The sequence below is a fragment of the Muscardinus avellanarius genome (genome assembly GCF_963383645.1).
Source record: "Muscardinus avellanarius genome assembly, chromosome: 11".
Lineage (NCBI taxonomy): Eukaryota > Metazoa > Chordata > Mammalia > Rodentia > Gliridae > Muscardinus > Muscardinus avellanarius.
The window spans coordinates 71,290,226-71,312,677 of NC_137797.1; the positions used below are offsets into that span (position 1 = coordinate 71,290,226).

General features: G+C 53.5%; 1 protein-coding gene across 2 annotated transcripts; it reads left to right on the top strand.

Moving 5' to 3' along the window:
• Nucleotides 1-4,896: 4,896 nt before the first annotated feature.
• NCKAP5L (NCK associated protein 5 like) lies at nt 4,897-21,355 on the top strand (the record flags this gene model as incomplete). 2 transcript variants are annotated; one of them, XM_080705437.1, is made up of 12 exons in its annotated part: nt 4,897-4,978; nt 7,142-7,270; nt 7,880-7,948; nt 8,037-8,075; nt 8,760-8,879; nt 13,373-13,486; nt 14,432-17,055; nt 19,580-19,742; nt 19,997-20,078; nt 20,332-20,628; nt 20,706-20,848; nt 21,143-21,355. In XM_080705437.1, the coding sequence occupies exons 2-12, from the start codon at nt 7,160-7,162 to the stop codon at nt 21,353-21,355; spliced, it is 3,975 nt and encodes a 1,324-aa protein (XP_080561563.1). In that variant the 5' UTR covers nt 4,897-4,978; nt 7,142-7,159. The 2 variants fall into 2 exon arrangements, with proteins under 2 accessions (XP_080561563.1, XP_080561564.1); XM_080705438.1 differs by having other exon boundaries at nt 4,900-4,949; nt 7,112-7,270.
• Between the last annotated feature and the right edge of the window lie 1,097 nt (nt 21,356-22,452).

Sequence of the window (22,452 nt, forward strand, 5' to 3'; positions counted from 1 at the left end):
AGTGGAGGGCTCCGCAGGGCACAGTGCTTGCCCTGGGATCTGTAGGGGCTCAGATTTGGCAGGTGCTTTTGGGTGACATGTGGGGTATACTGGGGCTCCAACCATCTCAACACCTTGCACCATTGCGTCCATACAACGTAATCCACAGCCAGGCCTGGCATGGCGGCACATGCCTGTAATCCCAACTACTCAGGAGGCTGAGGCAGGAGGATCAATGCCAGCCTGGGCAACTTAACAAGACTGTGTTTCAAAATAAAATAAAAAGGCTGGGGATATAGCCCAGCGGTAGAGCATTTACCTAACGCATGAAGCCCTGGTTTTGATTACCAGTGCCACAAAATAAATAAAGAAAAGCCGGGCGTGGTGGCGCATGCTTGTAATCCCCGCGCTTGGGAGGCTGAGACAGGAGGATCACGCAGGTTCGAAGCCAGCCTCAGCTACTTAGCGAGGGTCTCAGCAACTTAGTGAGAACCTGTTTCCAAATAAAATACAAAATGGGTCTGGGAGTATAGCCCAGAGGTAGAAAGCCTCTGGGTTCCATCCCCAGTACCACCAAAAAATAGAAAGAAAGAAAGAAAGAAAGAAAGAAAGAAAGAAAGAAAGAAAGAAAGAAAGATGTGGGCCTCACATCTGGACCTCGCTCCTAATTTCCTAACTTGTTTGTTTGTTTGGAATTTGTTTTTGTGAAGAACACAGAACCCTGGGCTTCCCCTAGTCTTAGCTTCTTTCTTTTCTGGCCCTGGAATCCGCCCTCTTCATTCCATTCCATTCTTTCTCATCCCAGATTTCTCATCTTGTACAATGTACACACGTGCACAAATGCACGCATGCGCACGCACACACTCTTTTCCTGTAAGTTGCCTCTGGGGAAACAGTGGTGCGGATTGAGGGAAAGCTAATGATGACCAGGCCAGGCTTTCCTAGAGCAGCAGAGCCACACACTGGAGAGAGGATGGTGTCCAGGACAGAGCTGAGGGCTGAGGGTGGAAGTCCTTGAATGGGGGAGATGACCTGAGGCCTCTTTTGGTTCTAGCCCATTTGTATGTGGGAGGGAAAATATTTCAAGAAATTTTTCCTAGGCCTATACATTTCTTCTTCCTCCTCCTCCTCCTCCTCCTCCTCCTCCTCCTCCTCCTCCTCCTCCTCCTTCTTCTTCTTCTTCTTCTTCTTCTTCGTTTTTTGTTTTTCCTTCAGTACCAGGGATTGAACCCAGGGGCATTCTACCTTTAAGGTACACCCCCGCCCTATTTTAACTCTTTATTTTGAAACAGGGTCTCACTGAGTTGCAGAGGGCCTCACTAAGTAGCTGAGGCGGCCGTGAACCTGCAATCCTCCTGTCTCAGCTTCCCAAGTACTGTATTACAAGCATGCACCACCACACTTGGCTCCTAGACCTGTACATTTCTTTCTTTTTTTTTTTTTTTTTTGAGGTACTAGGGATGGAACTCAGGGGCATTCTACCTCCAAGCTACACCCCCCAGCCCTTTTCTTTTTCTTTCTTTCTTTCTTTCTTTCTTTCTTTCTTTCTTTCTTTCTTTCGCAGGTTTGAGGATGGAACCCAGGAGCATTTGGCCATTGAGCTATACCCCCTGCCCCATTTTTTATTGTTTTATTTTGAAACAGGGTCTCACTAAGTTGCAGAGGGCCTCTCTAAGTAGCTGAGGCTGACCACGAACCATGGTCCTCCAGTCTCAGCCTCCGGAATGCTGGGATTACAAGCATGCGCCACCACACCCGGCTATTCTTTATTTTTGTAACAGGGTCTCACTGAGTTGCAAAGGGCTTCACTAAGTAGTAGCTGAGGCTGTCCGCGAACTGGAATCCTCTCCCGTCTCAGCCTCCCAAATGCTGTAGTCCCAAATGCTGGGACTACAAGCATGCGCCACCACACCCGGCAGGCCTGTACATTTCTAAATAAATCAAACATGATGATGTCATGAGCAAACCAAATTATATGCAGTATGGTTTTTTACCATGTTAAAATAACAAAGGGCTTTCGATTGTTCGGAAGTGTTAAAAATAAGTATTAGACTTTTTTCTTTTCCTAATGTTTCCAGAAGCCCGCTCCTGCTGTGGTAGACATACACCTCAGAAGGGAAGCTCCTGCCTTCTTTGCCTGTTACCCCTGACCTCAAAACCTTGCTTCTTCCTTTTGAGCAGGTGACGCAGAGATGAGCAAAGACCAGGCCAGGCCTGGGGCTGCAGAGCTAAGCGAGGGTTGGGGAGGGAATCTGAGGGTGCGCAGGCCAGGCAGCACCTGCGATCCTAGGTTCCCCTGCAGTTGGGTGAGGAGCCCTGGACTCAGGGTCGCCTGTGTGTCAGCGAAGGTGGCAGCAGGCTCTGCAGCAACCCCAGGCTTGGCACTGTTGGGGTCAGTCACAGTAATACGGAAAGCCTCAGTTCCTGGGTCATGCCAGCCATTCTGCATTCATTCTCATTTCTTCCTCCATATTCTCCCCCACCCCCATGATGCTGGGGATATAACCCAGGGGCCTTCTACTCCTGAGCTGTGCCCCCAGCCCAATTTTATTTTTTATTTTGAAATAGGGTCTCACTAAGTTGCTGAGGCTGGCTTTGAACCTGCAGTCCTCCATCCTTAGCCTCCCAAATACTAGGATTATAGGCATATACCACCATGCCTGGCTCCACCTTTTTTTTTTTTTTTTTTTTTTTTGAGATTAAACCCAGGGCATTTTGCCTCTGAGCTACACTCCCAATCCTATTTAACTGTTGCTTTGAAACAGGGTCCCCTTAGGTCGATGAGACTCTCAGTATTTGCTGAGGATGTCCTCGACCTGTGATCCTCCTGTCTCAGCCTCCCAAGTACTGAGATTACAAGTGTGTGCCACCACGCCCGGCCTCCACATGCCCTTTTGACTATCTTTATCCCGTTTTATTTTATTTATTTATATTTGCAGTATTGGGGATGGAACCCAGAAGCATTCTACTTCCAAGCTATACCCCCAGCCCTATTTTAGTCTTTATTTTGAAACAGGGTCTCACTGAGTTGCAAAGGGCCTCACTAAGTAGTAGCTGAGGCTGTCCACGAACCGGATCCTCCTGTCTCAGCCTCCCAAATGCTGGGATTACAAGTGTACACCACCACGCCCGGCTTTTATCCCCATTTTATAAACAAGGAAAGAGATTCTTTAGAGTCAAGACTTTAACCCAGAACTGTCTAACTGCAAAGCTCTAAGAGTCTTTACACTGGGCTCTGCCTGCAAGGGCCCTGGGATTGTACAGAGCTTGCATGCAAGTTGTTCTTTCTGTGGAGCTGATGGTACAGTGAGGATGGGTACAGGGAGGCCACAGAGGAGCGGCATCCAGGTCTGTCCCATGAGCTGTGTGCACCAGTCATATACATATATAGATAGATAGGTTTTTTTGGTTTTTTTTTTTTTTTTTTTTTTTTTTGGTGGTGGTACTGGGATGGAACCCACAGGGTCTTGCTAAATTCTGGAGGGCCTCACTAAGCTGGCCGTGAACCTGCGATCCTCCTGTCTCAGCTTCCCGAGTACTAGGATTGCAAGTGTGCACCACACACCTGGCCGGCCATGATTTCAGCAGCATCCCTTGCCTATACAGCTTGCTTGCCTTCCCAGCCTGGTCCCCACCAAGGTTATTAGGAGAATCAGATGCAGTGGGGAAGAAGAAAGTTCCAGCACTACCCAGCACACAGGATACACTTAGTGTATGCCATTGTGACTTTCTGCTCCTTGGTTTAAACCTTCATCTAAAATATAGGCATTAGCCGGGCATGGTGGCGCACACTTATAATCCTGGCACTTGGGAGGCTGAGACAGGAGGATCGCACAGGTTTGAAGCCAGCCTCAGATACTGAGTGAGGCTCTCAGCAACTTAGTGAGACCCTGTTTCCAAATAAAGTATAAAATAGGTCTGGGAATATAGCCCAGAGGTAGAAAAGCCCCTGGGTTCCACCCCCAATACCACACACACACACACACACACACACACACACACACACAAAATAGGTCTGGGAGTTTAGCCCAGAGGTAGAAGGCCCGTGGGTTTCATCCCCAATGAAACAAAATTAATTAATTAATTAAAATATAGGCATTAACCAGGTGTGATGGCATGTTCCTGTAATCCCAGTACTTAGGAGCTAAGACAGGAGGACTGCGGGTTTGAGGCCATCCTTAGTAACTTGCAAATTAGCGAGGCCTCCAGCACCTTAGTGAGACCATGTTTCAAAGTAAAATGTAAAATAGGGCTGGGGATATAGCTCAGAAATAGAATGGCAAGCCAGGCGGCGTGGTGGCACATGCTTGTAATCCTAGCATTCGGGAAGCTGAGACCTGAGGATCGTAATACTTAGTGAGGCCCTCTTGCAACCTAGTGAGACCCTGTTTCAAAATAAAAATACAAAATAGGGCAGAGGGTGTAGCTCGGAGGTCAAATTCCTCTGGGTTCCATCCCTAGACCCTCAAAAAAAAAAAAAATAGAATACCACGGATTCAATTCAATCCCCAGTACCACACAGAAAAAAAGAAAGAGAGAGAGAGGGGGGGGGGGGAGAGAGAAAGAAACCAGTGTGTGTTGGTAAGGGGGTAGATTACTGCACGTGCCTGTGACGCTCACCTGTTAGAGCTGAGTGTTTCCCAGCTAAGAGCTGGTGACCTGTGCACTGGCTCTTTCTTCTCCCATCCTGAGATTTCACCCAGACTTTACAGGTCTGTGCTTGATTGTCATCTCAGTGCCTTACCATGCCCAGCGTCGTGTAATTGTCTGCCTCACCCAGTGGAGCTGAAGCTCCATAAATGGAGGGCTCTGTGGCGTGCTCACCTGTGTGCCCTGGCTTCTAGTACACAGCAGGTTCCCACAGTGCTCAAGGAGTCCTCAACTGACATCTCCCTCTGTGTCTCCACAGGTGAGGTGACCATTCTGGCTGCAAGAGTGAGCGTGCCAGCCTGGGCGAGGGGCAGAGACAGGTGAGGAGCATGGGAGCCGGTGCATATTGGTGATGGGACTGGAGGGGTGACTGGGCGTGGGAGGGAGAGACGTCGTTGTGCCCACTGTGGAGGATAGAAGTAAGGATCAGATGCCTGGTGCAGAGCCACTGGGGGCCCTCCTCTGTGGTCAAAAAGCTCTAAGCCAAGCCACTTTTTTCCCCCCTGTGGTACCAGGGATTGAATCTAGGGGTGTTCTACCTCTGAGCTTCAACCCCAGCCCTATTTGCATTTGTATTTTGAAACAGGGTCTCACTAAGTTGCTGAGGCTGGCCATAAACCTGCAATCCTGTCTCAGGCCCCCAAGTACTGGGATTACAGGCTTGCGCCAACACACCTAACTGCCTCGAAGCCACTTTTGTAGGGGGGTCAGAGGGATGAAAAGATGATGTAGAAATCAAATAAATATTTGATAAATAAGAATAAAAAATAGGGCTGGGGGTATAGCTCAGAGGTAGAATGCCCCTGGGTTTAATCCCCAGTGCCACTACTCCTCCCCGCCCCCGACTAAAGAAAGGCTAGTTAGTTGTTGTTTTTGTTTGTTTGTTGTTTTGGTGGTACTGGGGTTCCTGGAAACCCTTCTACCTCCAGGCTACACTCCCAGACCCATTTTTTATATATATTTTTTATTTGGAAACAGGGTCTCCTAAGCCAGTGAGGCTGGCTTCAAACCTGCACCATCCTCCTGTCTCTGCCTCCCAAGTGCGGGGATTACAAGCGTGCGCCACCACGCCCAGCTGCTAGTTGGTTATTAATGATGGCAAGAGTTTGGTGGGGTGGGAGGATGGATGGGCTAGCACAGCGCCAAGTCAGAACTTTGCTGTGTTTGTGTGGTCAATGACAAATGGGTCTTTTTCTTTCCGGTACTGGGGATGGAACCCAGGGCCATTCTACTTCCGAGCTCCACCCTAGCCCTATTTTGTATTATTTATTTTGAAACAGGGTCTCACTGAATTGCAAAGACCCTCACTAAGTAGCTGAGGCTGGCCGCGAACTGCGATCCTCCTATCTCAGCCTCCCGAATGCCGGAGTTACAAGCGTGCGCCACCACGCCCGGATCCAGATGGGTCTCTTTCTTTCTTCCTCAGTCTGTTTCCTTCATGGCAGCATCGTGACTCCGAGCCCCCGCTGTAGTTCTGTCCATGTGAGCCTCAGTCGTGTCGACACCTCACTCGGCTGCTTCTCAGGGTATTGTCCCATCGCCAGTCACCTTTGATACTCACAGTGACCATCAGGAAGGAGAATCCTTCTGCCCATTTCTCAGAATTAGGAAACTGATGACTGACCAAGTCAGTGAATGAGCTGAGCAAGTTTCGGTGTGTTCACCAGCACACACTCGGCAGAGCCAGCTCGGGCCTTTTGTCTAGAAAGCCAGGGTTTTGTCCAAGGCCCACTACCTCAAGCATGTCCCTGCCCCAGGCAAGGCCTCTGATCCCAGGACAAAATCCTCGTTGTCTTACTTGTTGTTGTTGTTGTTGTTATTATTATTATTATTATTATTATTATTATTATTACTGTTATGAGTGAAGTAGTGCCTTAAGCTGTTTTTTAACTTTCTGAAAAAAATTTAACTAGTTTTTGTTTGCCAGCATTGAATGATGCTGGTGCTGTTTTGCAAACAGGGACAGAGAGGTAGAAACAGACTGACTTGCCAGTTTGAGGCCAACCCTACTGGAGAATTCAGGGCTCTCGGCCCCTTGCTCAGAGTCTATCTGACCTCCAGCAGGGCACGTGCAAACATGGGTTTAGAAAACAAAGGTCTCAGCTGGGCGTAGTGGTGCACGCTTGTAATCCCAGCATTCGGGATGCTGAGACCAAAGGATCTTGGTTCACGGCCAGCCTCGGGTACTTAGTGAGGCCCTTTGCAACCCAGTGAGACCCTGCTTTAAAATAAAGAATAAAAAATAGGGCTGGGGGTGTAGCTCAGAGGTAGAATGCCCCTGAGTTCCACCCCCAGTACCACCAAAAAAAAAGAAAGAAAGAAAACAATGGCCTCTGTTCTCAGATGGGAAGAATGAGCAGGAGTCACCCGAGGGATCCTGAGTTGTTACAATATCTGTGACATGTAGATCACGCCCATCTGAGTTCTGAAGGAGTTTCCTCTCTGTCCTCCTCCCCCTCACTCTTCCGTTGCCCTGGCGTAGCTTGCCAGGGCTTCTCTCACTTGTTCCCAGGGCTGGACGTCGGAGGCCATGGACCAGCCTTCCAGGGGGCCTGGAAACCTGAGGCCAGGAGAGGGTGGCGATGGCAACCTGGAGCCGGGCACCTGCCAGGAGCTGCTGCACCGACTCCAGGAGCTAGAGGTGTGTGGCAGTGAGCAGGGGGAGCAGGAGGGCCTGCGCAGGGCCACCCTCCCCAGAGCTCTGCCCCCTTGGTCTGGCTGGAGGAGGCAGCATTTCTTCCACAGAGCTCCTCTAAGAAGCCCTTTCCTTGCTTTTATCCCAGGGACAAGAAGCATGCCCAGGGGTAGACTATCTGAGCCCACAAATGTCTCTCTTCTCCCCACTTTCATGCCCTCTTGGTTTCAGGGAAATAGGTGGTCACAGAGGCCACAGAGGAGGGGGTAACCCAGGCCAAGGAGTCAAAGGACAAGGTGTGGATTCTCTTGCCACAAGCTTGAGACCCGTCCTCCTCCTCCAGTCTCTTGTACCCTCCCCGAGAAATAAGGATTACTTTTAGCACTGCCTATTGGTAGTCTTCTGGCCTCTCTATCTCCCCAGCCTCCCAGCCTCTCTTGAGGATGGGGATTACGTCTCAGCTCTTTCCTCCTGCTACCCTTGGTTTGCCCCTGCAGGTTTCCCCACGTGGGCTGTAGCTGGTAGACTCCTCGCCTTGTCCCCAAAAGGAATTTGCCCTGTGGGAAGAACAGCCCCCAAAGCCTCCCTCTTACCCTACTTCCCTCCATCCTGCAGGCAGAGAACTCGGCCCTGGCCCAGGCCAATGAGAACCAGCGGGAGACTTATGAGCGCTGTCTGGACGAGGTCTGTGGGGTCTGCAGGGGGACGGTGCTGGGGAGGAGGGTGGGGACACGTGGCTTGTCAGCTCAGTCTTGGGGCTTTCTGTCACCAGGTTGCCAACCACGTGGTTCAGGCACTGCTGAATCAGAAGGTGAGTAGCCACCAGAGGCACCCAGCCTTAAGCCCCAAGGCCCTGGGGAAAAGCCCTGGGGAAAAGAGTCAGGAGGCCCTTCCTGAGCCCCGAGCCTGCTCAGCTAAGCTTCGCTCAGAGCTGGAGGAACGTGCTTGGAGGGCCACAGGCCCCTCGACCCATTATGCCCTTCCACCTGCCTGGGCAGGTCCACAGTTTTCTACCTGGAGGAGGGTGGGACTGGGTAAAGCCAGGTCCCTGAGCTATGGTGACTTGGATTTGGCCTGGAATTTTTCTCTTACCCTGGGCTCTCAGCTGATTTATCCAGGTCATGATGGTTGGTATTGTTAGCTTAAGTAGCATCTAATACTTACATACTGTGGATAAGTTCTTAATATATAGGCCGCTCTGACCCCAAGGTCTTCCACCATCTTATGGAATCAATGTGTGGTTTCTAAGAGGCAGAGAGTTGGCTCCAGGAATGGGAAAAGTGACAGAGAGAATGGGATTTACCTGCCACCAAGGTAGTAAGTCCTAGAAAACATACTTCCCTGGGGGATGCTGGAGCTGTAGACACAGGAGGTTGCAGGAGAAAGGGTGTGCCCAGTAGGTGACCTGGGGCCACTGGGCAGGGTCTGTGCCCGCTGCTGGGGTGAGAGGTCTGCCCTCATCCTCTCCCCCCACCCCGCTTCCTCTGGTGTGCAGGACCTGCGGGAGGAGTGCATCAAGCTAAAGAAGAGGGTGTTTGACCTGGAGCGGCAGAACCAGATGTTGAGTGCCCTGTTCCAGCAGAAACTCCAGCTCACCACTGGCTCCCTCCCCCAGGTGGGCACCTGTGCTGCTCCTTCTGCTGCTTGGTCCTGCTGTCGTTGCTCACACACAGCCGTCAGCCACCCCTCCAGGCTGGGGCTGTGGTCATCGGGGAAGGGTTAGGTGGGCCGAAACTACCCGCGTTCCTGCTCCCAGCTGCTCCCCCCAGCTGGACAGCATCCCTTCTTGTTGACAGAGAAGACTCACACTTACTCCTGCCCTGTGGAAGGAGATGGGTGGAGTCTGCAGATGCAGTTATTTCAAGCTCCCAAGAGGCCCCTTTGGCCACTGACACAGCTCTTCCTTGCCAGGGGTGGGTGGGGCCCAGGGCTTGGTGTCACAGAGAGGTCAGAAGGGCGCTTCACCCCTGCTGACTCGGCACATAGCTACATGGACCCACCAGTGGCATACACCCATGTCCAAAGACACTGGCCCCTACTGCTGGCCCTATACAGGAGAAGCGGGGGTGGGGGCTCTTAGGAGCGAATTCTGGGCTAAGTTGTCACTTGCAGTTACTGCCAGGAACCCCCACAGATGTGGTGCGCTGCAGAAGGAAGATCAGAAGCAGCTCCAGGTGGCCGAGGGGGCAGTGGGCTATTTGTAAGGGTATCCCTGACCCATGTTGACAGGAAGAGAAGCACTTTCTCTGTGTGGGAGGGTTTCTGTCTGTCTGGATTTTTGTGCCTGTGATACAAACCAACGAGCTCTTGCCCCAGCCCCGAGCAGGGAGCCCTTCTACTCACTGAGAGGAGAGCCCTCAGCACCACAGCCTTTCTGCAGCCCCATCTCACCCACGTGTTACAGAACCGGCTGGATCAGCAGCAGGAGACCCTGCAGGTGTCAGTGATACAGGTTCACCCCTAGCCAAGCCCACCCCTTATCACTGACTGCTGATAACAGGCTAGGGCATCTTAAATCATTTAGCGGTTAATTAGTTGGGGGGAAATTGAACCCAGGAGCTTTTTAAAAATTTTTATTTGAAATAGGATCTCAACCCTGGCATGGTGGTGTACTCTTGGGAGGCTGAGACTGGAGGATCATGGTTCACAGTCAGCCTCAGCTACTTAGTGAGGCCCTCTGCAACTTAGTGAGACCCTGTTTCAAATTAAAGAATAAAAAATAGGGCAGGAGGTATAGCTTGGAGGTCGAATGCCCTTGGGTTCTATCCTCAGACCCACAAAAATAAATTAAAAAATAAAAATAAAGAAAAATGAAACAGGATCTCACTAAGTTACTGAGGTTGACTTCAACCTGTGCTTCTCCTGTCTCAGTTTCCCAAGTTCTGGGATTATAGGTGTGCGCTACCATGCCTGGCTATTTTTTGCCTAAATAAATTCTGGGAACTCTTGGGGTTTGGGCCAATAGATTTTTCTTCCCCAGAGGTTAACATGATGTAATAGAAAGATGGTGACCCTTGGCCTCAGATCAACTGGGGCTGAATCTTCAACTTACCACTTCTTAGCTAAGTGTGACCTTGGGCAAATTATCTAACTTTACAAAATCAGTTGTTCTTGTTGTTGTTGTTGTTGTTGTTGTTGTTACAAATAAGGATAAAACCCAAGTGTGGTGGTGCATACCTATACGCCTAGTAATTAAGAGACTAAAACAGAGAATCACAGGTTTGAGGCCAGACTCAATGATAGAGCAAGACCCTTGGCAACTTGTTGAGACCCTGTTTCAAAATAAAAAGGATTAGGGGTATAGCTCGGAGGTAGAATATCCCTGGATTCAATCCCCAGAGCCACAAAAATAAATAAACAAATGGGATAAAAATGCCTGTATTACATTTTGCTGTAAAGATAATAAATATGTGGTATTTGGCCCATCATACTGAATAAATGGCAGCTGTTTATAATTAATGTGATTCCCAAATTATGCTTTGCTGGGGCAAAAGCCCCTTTAAACAAATGCTTATTAAGTTTTTTGTTTTTTTTAATGAGCAATACCTTTGCCAACACTTTGGAATTGGACCAGATCACAAAGCTCTTAGTGCTGTGGCTTGTGCAGAGCAGACATGACCCCAGGAGGCTGGGATCCACGGGAAGCAGGTCTACAGACCATGCTACAAAGCCACTCAGTAGTGCCATCTGTCCAAGGATCTAGACGGGACCTCAGAGGACTAGGGGAAGGTTCCTGTTAGGAGATGACACTGTCCTGGACCTGGATGGATGGGAGAAAACAAAGAGTGATGCAGGAGCCGGGCGCGGTGGCGCACGCTTGTAATCCCTTGCGCTTGGGAGGCTGAGATAGGAGGATGGCACAGGTTCGAAGACAGCCTCAGCTACTTAGTGAGGCTCTCAGCAACTTAGTGACACCCTGTTTCCAAATAAAGTATAAAAATAGGTCTGAGGGTGTAACCCAGAGGTAGAAAGCCCCTGGGTTTCAACCCCAGTACCACCAAAAAAAAAAAAAGAAAGAAAAAAAAAGTAATGCAGGGGTTGAAGATAAGGGGTTCCCGTGGGAAGAACAGCACAAGCAAGGATCCGTGGTCAGGGGAACGCTGAGGGATGGCGAGCTGTTCAGCTTGGCAGGAGCAAAGGATGTGCAGTGCAGCAGTGAGGGACGGAAACTGCAGACATCAGGGGGTTCTGTCTGTCTGTTTATTGCAGTGCTGGAATTGGACCCAGGGCCTCTCACTCACGCTCATCCACTGAGCCACCTCCCCACCCTGAGTGTGAGGGAAAAATGTGTAGGCCAAGCCAGGACCCCCTGGAGCTCAGACTTGCTTCCTTGGGCAGCAGGGAAACATAGAAGACTTTTAAGCACAAAGGTGCCATATAAAAAGATCCTTTAGGAGCCAGGAGTACAGGCATACACCTGTGATCCTAGTGCTCGGGAGGCTGAGACAGGAGGATTGCAGGTTTGTGGCCAGCCTCAGCAACTTAACAAAGGTTACCCACTACTGCAAGATAGTGAGACCCTGATTCAGTAAAATAAAATAAAATAAGGCTGGGGCAGAATGCTCTTGGGTTCAATCCCCAGTACCAGAAGAAAAAAGAGAGAGAGAGAGAGATGCTTTAGGCTATCTTGTGCCCTAGAGGTGGAAAGGCCACCAAACCAGATCACAGAGACTGCCTGAAATGCCCAGAAGCAGGAAGATCCAGACTAAAGGAGCTCGCTGCAGATACCAGAGGCAAGGCTGAGAGGGGTTTTTTTCTCTTCCTTTCTTTCTTTCTCTTTCTTTCTTTCTTGTTTTCTTCCCTTTTTTTTGGAAACAAAATCACACAATGTTGCTGAGAGCCTCACTAAATTGCTTAGGCTGGCTCTGAACCTGTGATTCTCCTGTCCCAGCCTCCCAAATTCTGAGCTTAAATTATAGGTGTGCACCACCACACCTGAGAGACAGGATTTAAAGGCTGCAGAGAAGCTGAATATGGTGGTGCACTCCTGTGATCGCAGTACTTGGGAGGCTGAAACAGGAGGATCCTCAGCTGCTCAGTGAGGCCCTCTGCAACTTAGACTCTGTTTCAAAATAAAGAATAAATTAGGGCTAGGAGTATGGTTCAGGGGTAGAACGCCCCTAGGTTCAATTCCCAGTGCTGAAGAAAGGAAGGAAGGAGAGAAAGAGAAAGAGGGAGGAGACTGGGGTTGTAGCTCAGAGGTAAAATGTTCCTGGGTTCAGTCTTCCACACACACACGGCTGCAGATGAGGGAGAAGGAAGGGTTCAGGCTGACTCATGTCCAGCAGTGATGCCTGGGAGAGGGAAATCACGTTCTCAAGGACAGAGAAAAGTGGCCCATGATTAAATCTCCTTTGCAATGCTCATAGCTCAGAGTAGATGTTGCACCTGAGGCCAGGCTGGGTAGGCAGGAATAATGGCTTCCTGTCAGTTCTTTTTCTTTTTCTTTTTTTTTTTTTTTTTCTTTTTTCCTTTGTGGTACTGGGATGGAACCTAGGGGCTTTCTACCTCCGGGCTACACCCTCAAACCTATTTTTATATTTTATTTGGAAACAGGTTCTCACTAAGTTGTTGAGAGCCTCACTAAGTAGCTGAGGCTGGCTTCCAACCTGTGCTATCCTCCTGTCTCAGCCTCCCAAGTACTGGGATTACAAGTTGCGCCACCACACCCGGCTTCCTATCAGTTCTTTTCTAAGCCATCAGTCTCAGCAGTACTGGGTGGGATCACAGATGGTGAAAACAGAAAGGGACCTTTGTGGTAACCCCTTTGTCATAGGGGAGGAAGCCTTCCTCCCCCTCAAAAACAAACAAAAAAAAAAAACAGGCATAGCGGTGCTGGAGCCAAGATAGACAAGCCTGGATTAGAACTGCCGCTGCCCTCTGAACCTGGGCTACTCCTCTCCCTCCACAGTCCTCACCAGTCCCACCTCCCTGCCACCCAGGCGTGTACGATCCTCACATCTTCTGAGGTGGTCTCCTGAGGAGCTTAACAGCAGGGTAGAGCAACAAGAACCTCACCTTGGGCCTGGAGAGACACACCTGGACAGGGAGGCCTGGCTTCACGAGGGTCCAGATGGCAACTGTGCTAACTCTCCTTTCCCTCTGCAGGTCCCCCTCACTCCGCTGCAGCCACCATCAGAGCCACCAGCCTCCTCCTCCCTGAGTGCCGCTGAGGGGCTGGCCGCCTCGCTACCTCTGGGGCGCTGTGCCGGGCAGAGAGAGGTAGGAGGGGAGGGCAGAGTGACCAGAAGCCTCGCTGGCTAGCTAGTCAGTCTGTTTCACTGCTAGTTCCTAACGAGCCCCCAGGGAAGGGCTGTTTTCCCTGCACAGACTCTTGTCCAGGCTGGAAGCGTGAGCCCTCAGCTCAGCCTCATAGCAGGAAAAACAGATCCCCGCCCCCAGCACTGGCCCACAAGCAAGAGCATGAGTAATGCTCGGAGAGTCAGTTAACTCTTACTCCGTGCCAGGCACTGTGCGGGCACCTTGGGGCGCTTTTATTTTATGAGGTTAAATATAATTACCACCTTACCTGACAGATGATACTGTGAAACGTAGAGATCAGATTAACTTGCTGAAGGCCATATTGCTAGGCGGAACTGGGACTTGAACCTACACGGTCTGACTCCAGAGCTGATGTAGTTAATCACTGCACCAAACCCGAGAGGGAGCTGGGTAGCAGCACTTGGCCTGGTGTCATCCCTGGTGCTTCTGCAGGTGGGCCAGCTGGGGAGGCCTGGGCTCGCCCGCAGGGACTGGCTCGGGTCTTGGCAAATCACTCTCCCTGCTTGAGTCTGTTCTTTCTGAAGCCTGAGATACAGACAGGCCTCCTTCCCAGGGACAAGCACAGAGGTCGGAGTTGAAGCTGGTCAGGTCTGCCAATGTGAAAGGCAGTGGAAATAGGGGGCTAGGATAACCAAAAAGGGGATGCGGGGTACCTGCTTACCCCAAGTGTGCCAGATATGACAGTTGGGGAAAACGGGGCTCCGTGATCCCTGAGGAAGCTGAGCCATCATGTCCTAAGAGCTCTGGATTTGTCTGGGGGACACGATCACACAGGACCAGGCCAGCCCTGTGCCTGACCTACTGTTACGCTCAGCTTGGGGCCGGGCCGGGGCCGGGCCTGGGCCTGGATGCCAGCCCCACGTGTCTTCTTCTCATGCCACTCAGGTGTGTTGGGAGCAGCAGCTGCGGCCCGGAGGCCCAGGCCCCCCAGCTGCCCCACCCCCAGCTCTGGATGCCCTGTCCCCATTCCTGCGGAAGAAAGCCCAGATTCTGGAGGTGCTTCGAGCCCTGGAAGAGACTGACCCGTTGCTTCTGTGCTCCCCTGCCACCCCCTGGCAGCCTCCAGGCCAGGCTCCTGGCTCCCCAGAGCCCATCAACGGCGAGCTGTGTGGCCCACCCCAGCCTGAACCTTCGCCCTGGGCCCCCTATCTGCTACTTGGCCCGGGTAGCCTGGGAGGCCTGCTGCACTGGGAGCGCCTCCTGGGGAGCTCATGGGAGGAAGAGGGTGCTGGGCGGCCCTGGGGCCCCAGCAGGGCCCCCCCGCAGGCCCAGGGAACCAGCTCTGGTCCACACTGTGCCCCCGGCAGCAGTTCTTCCTCCTCTTCTGATGAGGCAGGTGACCCCAATGAGGCCCCCAGCCCTGACACCCTGCTGGGTGCCCTGGCCCACAAGCAGTTGAACCTGGGCCAGCTCCTTGAGGACACAGAGACTTACCTACAGGCCTTTCTGGCTGGGGCTGCAGGCCCACTCAATGGGGACCACCCAGGTCCCGGGCAGCCATCCTCCCCAGACCAGGGGCCCTCGCATCTGTCCAAGTCGAAAGGCCTCTCAAAGACAGCTTGGGGTGGGGGTGCCCCAGAGGCCCACAGGCTGGGCTTTGGTGCTACCTCAGAGGGCCAGGGGCCCCTGCCCTTCCTCAGCATGTTCATGGGTGCAGGGGATGCCCCACTGGGCTCGCAGTCTGGACAACCCCAGTCTTCATCTCAGGTGAAAAGCAAGCTCCAAATTGGGCCTCCTCCTCCCGGGGAGGCCCAGGGACCCCTTCTGCCCTCACCAGCCAGAGGACTCAAGTTCCTCAAGCTGCCTCCAGCCTCGGAGAAGGTCCCCAGCCCAGGAGGCCCACAGCTCAGCCCCCAGCTCCCACGGAACTCTCGAATCCCCTGTCGCAACAGTGGCTCAGATGGCAGCCCCTCCCCATTGCTGGCCCGCAGGGGTCTGGGTGGTGGAGAGCTGTCCCCAGAGGGGGCACAGGGCCTGCCGACGAGCCCTTCACCCTGCTCCATGATGCCAGACTCCACACAGCTCAGACCCCCCCAGTCAGCCCTGTCTGCCACGCTGTCCCCAGGAGCAGTAGTGTCTCCCTGCTATGAGAACATTCTGGACCTTTCTCGGAGTACCTTTAGGGCGCTTTCCCCAGAGCCACCTCCATCCCCACTGCAGGTGCCCACCTACCCACAACTGCCTCTGGAGGCACCACAGGCCCCTGAGGTCCTCAGGAGCCCTGGAGTCCTCCCCAGCCCCTCCCTCCCAGACTCCTGCCCCTCTGGGAGCCCACAAGAGGAGAGTCTGGACAAGGCAGGCTCAGAGTCTCCCCACCCCAGCCGCAGGACCCCAGGCTCCTCCAGGAAGCCCAGCCAGGGGTCAGGGCGGCGGCCTGGGGATCCCAGCTACACACCCCTGCGTGACAGACTGGCAGCACTGGGAAAATTAAGGACAGGCCCCGAGGTGCCCCTGGGTCCAGAGAAAAATGGGATGCCAGCCAGGCCTTGCATCGAAAAGGCCCGAGGACCAGCGAGGGCAGGGGAGAGCACTGGAGACATGGTGCTCCCCACCACCAGACCCCTTGAGCAGCCAGAAGCTAAGGGGGGCTTGAGGGGGGCAGTGGCCTTAGGCACAAGTAGCCTGAAGCAGCAGGAACCCGGACTTGGGGATTCTGGGGCCCGAGTCTACTCCTCTCATTCCATGGGTGCCCGGGTGGACTTGGAGCCCGTCTCACCAAGGAGCTGCCTCACCAAAGTGGAGCTGGCCAAGAGTCGGCTGGCTGGGGCCCTGTGTCCCCAGGTGCCACGCACCCCTGTAAAAGTGCCAACCTCAGCCCCCAGCCTGGGCAAGCCCAGTAAGAGCCCTCACAGCAGCCCTACAAAGCTTCCTTCCAAGTCACCCACCAAGGTGGCTCCCCGACCTGGGCCCGCCCTGCTCACCAGGGAGCCCCCCAAGCCTGACAAGGGGAAGGGCCCACCTTGGACAGACTGTGGCAGTACTGTGGGGCCGCCCACGTCGCCTGGCCCGGGGCCTGTCGACCCTAGCCCGGGCCCTGAAGGGCCAGCCCCACACTCGGCCATCGAGGAGAAGGTGATGAAGGGCATTGAGGAGAACGTGCTGCGGCTCCAGGGCCAGGAGCGGACCCCCGGCTCTGAGGCCAAGCACCGCAACGCCAGCAGCATCGCCAGCTGGTTCGGCCTTAAGAAGAGCAAGCTGCCAGCACTCAGCCGCCGCACAGAGACCACCAAGGGCAAGGAAGGAGCCAGTGGGAGCTCCCCACTCCGGAAAGAGGTCAAAGTGGAGGCCCGGAAGCTGGAAGCCGAGAGCCTCAACATCTCTAAGTTGATGGCGAAGGCAGAAGATCTCCGCCGGGCGCTGGAGGAGGAGAGGGCCTACCTGAGCAGCAGGGCCCGTCCACGGCCTGGGGGCCCAGCCTCAGGGTCCAATACGGGCCTAGGGCAGGTGCAGGGCCAGCTGGCCGGCATGTACCAGGGTGCAGACACCTTCATGCAACAGCTGCTCAACAGGTGAGGGCCTGGACCAGCTGGTGGGTGTTCAGCAGGTGGGAGACAGCCCGATTCTGGGCCCCAAATTGCCCTTCGGGAAGCTTGGGCTTCCCAGAGGTCAAAGGGGGCAGGATGTCACCAGAGTGTCTCAGCATTGGTGACCTAGCTTGGAGGAAAGATCTGGGTCTGTTATCAGAAGCCTGGAGTTTATACCCCACTCCCCTCCCCGCTGGCTGGCTATCAGACCTGAGACAGCTCTCATTTGAGAAGAGTTCACAGTCCCCATCTTTCTGGATTGTCTCATGTCCGATGAGGTGGCCTGAGGTGCCTTCATGCGATAGTTAAGTGAATGCTAGATCCAAACTGCAGGCAAATGAAGGTCTTCCTCTGGGAAGGGATACATAGATTTGTGGCTTAGAAAAGGGACCTCACTTATCTTGAGGTTGTGGTCTGACTGAAGAGGCAGAGTCCAAAGGAGCTGGGCCTCAAGTTGGGCGTGAGGCTGGGAAGGCAAGTACGCGCAGGCTCAGGGAGCAGGCAGGTTATGTTGCGCATGGACCCTGATGTGACCTGGTCTGCCAGGATACCAGAGAACAGTGACCCTGGATAGCTTTAGAGGGAGTCTCCCACCTTCTCCCCTGTGCCTGTTATTCCTCTGGGGGTTCCCCAAGGTCCCTGCCTGTTGGCAGTGTTTGAAGGGGTAGTTGGAGCAACTGCCAGCCATAGGTCATGGGTGGCAGTGAGTATCTCACTAGGCCCCCATCATTGGAGGGTACAAGGCTGATGTATTAGGCCATTTCCACTGCTATAATGAAAGAGTCAAGGCAGGCTTTTTGTTGCTGTGGATCAGAGTGCATTCTACCTGTAAGCTACATTCCCAGCCTTTTTTTTTTTTTTTTTTTTTTTTCTTTTCTGTACTGAGGGTGGAATCCAGGGGCATTCTACCTCTGAACTACATCCTCAGCCCTATTTTTTATTTATTTATTTTTTATTTATTTATTTATTTATTTTTAGTGGTACTGGGGTTCCTGGAAGCCCTTCTACCTCCGGGCTACACTCCCAGACCTATTTTATATTTTTGAAACAGGGTCTCTAACGCCAGCACGGCTGGCTTCGAACCTGCGCGATCCTCCTGTCTCTGCCTCCCAAGCGCGGGGATTACAAGCGTGTGCCACCACGCCCGGCTCTATTTTTTATTTTGAAACGGTCTCACCATGTTGCAGAGGGCATCACTAAGTAGCTGAGCCTGGCCACTAACCTGTGATCCTCCTGTCTCAGCTTCCCAAGTACTAGGATTACAAGTGTGTGCCACCACGCACAGCTAACTCTAGCCAGTTTTGTTTTGTTTTGTTTTGAAATGGGGTTTTGCTAGGTTGATGAGAGTCTCACTACTTGCTGAGGCTGGCTGTCCTTCAACCTGCGATCTTCCTGTCTCAGCCTCCCAACTACTGGAATTACAGGAATACGCTACTACACCTCACTCAGGCAACTGTGTGTGTCTGTGTCTGTGTTACTGGGGATTGAACGAAGGAGTACTCTAGCTCCCAGCTACACCCCCAGCCCTATTTTATTTATTTATTTGTACTGAGGATTGAACCCAGGGGCCTTTTACCTCCAAGTTACACTCCCATCCCTAATTTTTATTCTTTATTTGGAAACAGCATCTCACTGAGTTGCAGAGGGGAGCATTTGACCTCTGAGCTACACACCCAGCCCTATTTTTTATTCTTTATTTTGGTTGTGGGTTTTTTTTTTTAAGGGGTTCTTTTTTTTTTTTTTTTTTTTTTTTGGTCTCTTTTGGAACCGGGAATCGAACCCAGAGCACCACACCTGCAAAGCAGGTGCTTACCACTGAGCTACATCCCAGCCCCCTTATTCTTTATTTTGAAACAGCGTCTCACTGAGTTACAAAGGGCCTCATTAAATAGTTGAGGCTGTGAATCGCAATCCTCCTATCTCAGCCTCCCAAATGCTGGGATTATAAGCCTGCACCACCACGCCTAGTTCTTTATTCTTTATTTTGAAGCATGGTCTTAGTAAGTTGAGGATCTCACTAAGTAGCTGAGCCTCACTGCAAACCTGTGATCCTCCTGTCTCAGCCTCCCAAGTACTGAGATTACAAGCATGCACCACCGTGCCCAGCTCACTAGGATACTCTATATTTTTTAAAAAAGGTTTATTTTGGCTCACAGTTCCAAAAGAGCATGGTATAGGGGCCGCATCTGGTGATAGTCTTCTTGCTGGCATGGGGAGGACACGTGTATATGCAGCTCTGCATGTCTCCCCTAAAGCCACCAATATTCAATCAAGACCACATCTAATCCTAGTCACCCCCCAAAGACTCCCACCTCTAAACACCACATATCAGGTTTCCACCCTCTAGACATGTATGTGTGTATGTCTAGAGGTAGAATGTTTATTCCTTAATATAAAAAGATTTGAACACCTGAAGCCTGGGGTAGGGGATAAATGTCCCCAAACCATAGCAGGTAGCACGTGTGCTGAGCACTGCCCTCCCTCACCTCACCTCCACTATTGCTCCTAGGGTGGATGGCAAGGAGCTGCCACCCAAGAGTTGGCGGGATCCCAAACCCGAGTATGGGGATTTCCAGCCAGCATCCTCTGACCCCAAGACTCCCTGGCCAGCCTGTGGGCCCCGAAATGGCCTGGTGGGCCCACTCCAGGGCTGTGGAAGACCTCCTGGAAAGGTAAGTTCTTGGGGTAGGGTGGGGAGAGGGGCCGGGCTCTCGACAGCTCCCCCTTCCCTTGGACCTGCATCTGCTGTGCACTTGTGCTCTGCACCGAGAGCTAGGGAGGAGGAAGGGTTCTGAGGGCCAACAGTCAGCCATACTCATGGCCTTAATGCCCTCCTCCTTGTCCCCTTGCCCATCAACTCCCCAGAGACACAGTAGGGTTTGGGAAGGGATGGGAATGAGCACGCAAGTCTCCTGTATCCACACAGCTGAGCGGCGAACCTGGAAGGCAAGAAGAGATGCCCTCGGATGACAGCCTGGCAGAGCCAGTGCCCACCTCACACTTTACAGGTCGGTAGAGTCAGGCTGAGAACGTCCCCCTGTGACTACGGCAGGCCAGGCCCCAAATGCCTCCTTGGTAACGGGCACCCAGTGGGCTCAGGGGCTGCAGGTGATAACCCTGTTCCCCTTGAGATTTCCTGCACCCCCCCCACCAGGGCTGGAAGGCCCAGTTGGGCAGGCCTGTGTGCAGGGGTGGAGCTGGGAGTGGGAGAAGGGAGCAGAAGTCAGAGCCCTGCCTCACCAGCCATGGCCTCTTCTCCAGCCTGTGGCTCCTTGACGAGAACCCTGGACAGTGGCATTGGGACCTTCCCACCCCCAGACCATGGCAGCAGTGGGACCCCCGGCAAGAACCTACCCAAGACCAAGCCACTGCGGCTGGAGCCCCCAGCTCGGCCCCCTGCCCTGACCAAAACCCCCCGCCGCGCCCACACCCTGGAGCGGGAGGTGCCCGGCATCGAGGAGCTGCTGGTGGGTGGGCGGCACCCCAGCATGCCAGCCTTTCCCGCGCTGCTCACCACTGCCACTCCTGGCCACCGGGGCCATCAGGCCTGCCCCAATGGTGAGTGTCCCTGCAGGCGGGCGGGTGCCCCCCAGGAGCTGGCCAGCACCGTCCACCTTCCCCTTGTTCCTGGACAGATCCCTGCGAAGACCCAGGCCCACCCCCTCCTGTGCAGCTGGCCAAGAACTGGACCTTCCCCAACACCAGGGCAGCAGGCAGCTCCTCTGACCCTTTCCCGTGCCCATCTCGACAGCTGGAGGGGCTGCCCAGGACCCCCATGGTGAGAGTTGAGAAAGGGGCATGGGAAGAAGACGGCGGGCAGGAGGGAGGGGCATGGGGAGGCCAGTTGTTCCAGTGAGGTGCAGCCCTTTCGCCCCCAGCTGTCCAGCCACGCGCTCCACGGTGGCTCCCTGGGACTTTTTCAGGCCTGCATGCAGTTGTACCTGAAGCCTGCTTCTTTGGAAGTGAGCCCCAGCCTGAAGGAGCCCCCACTCAGTGGACACAGGCCCCCAGAGCCCAGTGCCTCTCAGGCGGGGTGGGGAGGGGTGTACTCCAAGCTGTCCCTCCTTTCCAGGCCCTGCCCGTGGACCGGAAGCGGAGCCTTGAGCCCAGCCGCCCGTCCCCCACGCCCCAGGGCCCTGCATTTGGAGGCAGTCGGACCCCCAGCACGTCGGATGTGGGCGAGGAAGGCCGAGTGGCCAGCGGGGGTGTCCCAGGGCTGGAGACCTCCGAGTCCCTCAGTGACTCTCTCTATGACTCGCTCTCCTCCTGTGGGAGTCAGGGCTGACCAGCCGCCCCCTCTGGAGCCGGGCCTGCAGGCCCCACGCTCAGCCAGTGGGTCCCTGCCTGAAGGGCCAGGGACGCAGGTGGATGTGAAGGTGATGGGGGTCCCCGGCATGCCCACTGCCACCGCTTGTGGACGAGGTGACCACGCTCAGCTCAGGGAGAGCCCCGCCCTGTCCCTTCGCTCACCAGAGGAAGCATTTCCTCTTAGGGACTGGGCTTTGAGGCCACCATGTCCCAGCTTCCACTCCAGGCTGAGCCATTTTGTGGTGCTGGGCTTCCAGCCCCCCAGCCGTGCCATCTCTGCCCAACCCAGCTGCTCCCCTGCCCCTGCGCCCCCAGAGGGCTGTCACGGTGGCCAAGCTGGCGGAGCTCGGGGGAGGGACACGTTGCCTTCTCTGTCCTGGCCCTTACAGCTATCCAGATGGTGCTGCCCCCACCCCCGGCCTATGTCTTCAGGGGTCTGTTTGTCTTTTTTGTTCTTTTTTATTATTTTATTATATATATATATATATCTATTAAAACAGCTGGCCCGGTCCCCCCCTCAACTTGCACTGAGGTTAATTTATCTGTTGTTAAAAATGTGGCTGTTCTGCTTCCAGCCTCTGCTTCTGTCACAGCCCTAATAAAATGCGGAGGCCCCTCCCTCCCTGGCTTGGCTCACTATGTGGGAGGATGTGGGTGGACAGGCTGGCGGGTACCGCTAGCACCAGGTTGAGGGACCCCAGGCCTCCTGGGGAGCTGGCTGGAGTCGCCCTAGCAGGTTGGGGAAATGGGGCTTTCTGTGGCCTGGGACTATGTGTGGTTTGGGGAGAGTCCCCTGTCCCAGAAGCTGGCAGGCCCTTGGAGAGAGAAGAGAAGGATGGCTGTAGGAATGTGCTCAAGCCCCTGGACCACCAACTGGGGTCGCAGCTTCCATGCCTGGAGGGTAATAGTTAACTGACACCTCTGGTTGCAGGTGACACACAGCTGAGTCTCAGATCATTGCCACCTTCTAATCTCTCCCCAGACTTAGGGCAGGAGTATCTGAGGAAAGCCCAGTTCTATTTCTACCTCACATTTCAACCGGAATTTGCATGCTTGCTTGCTTGCCCCACCTAC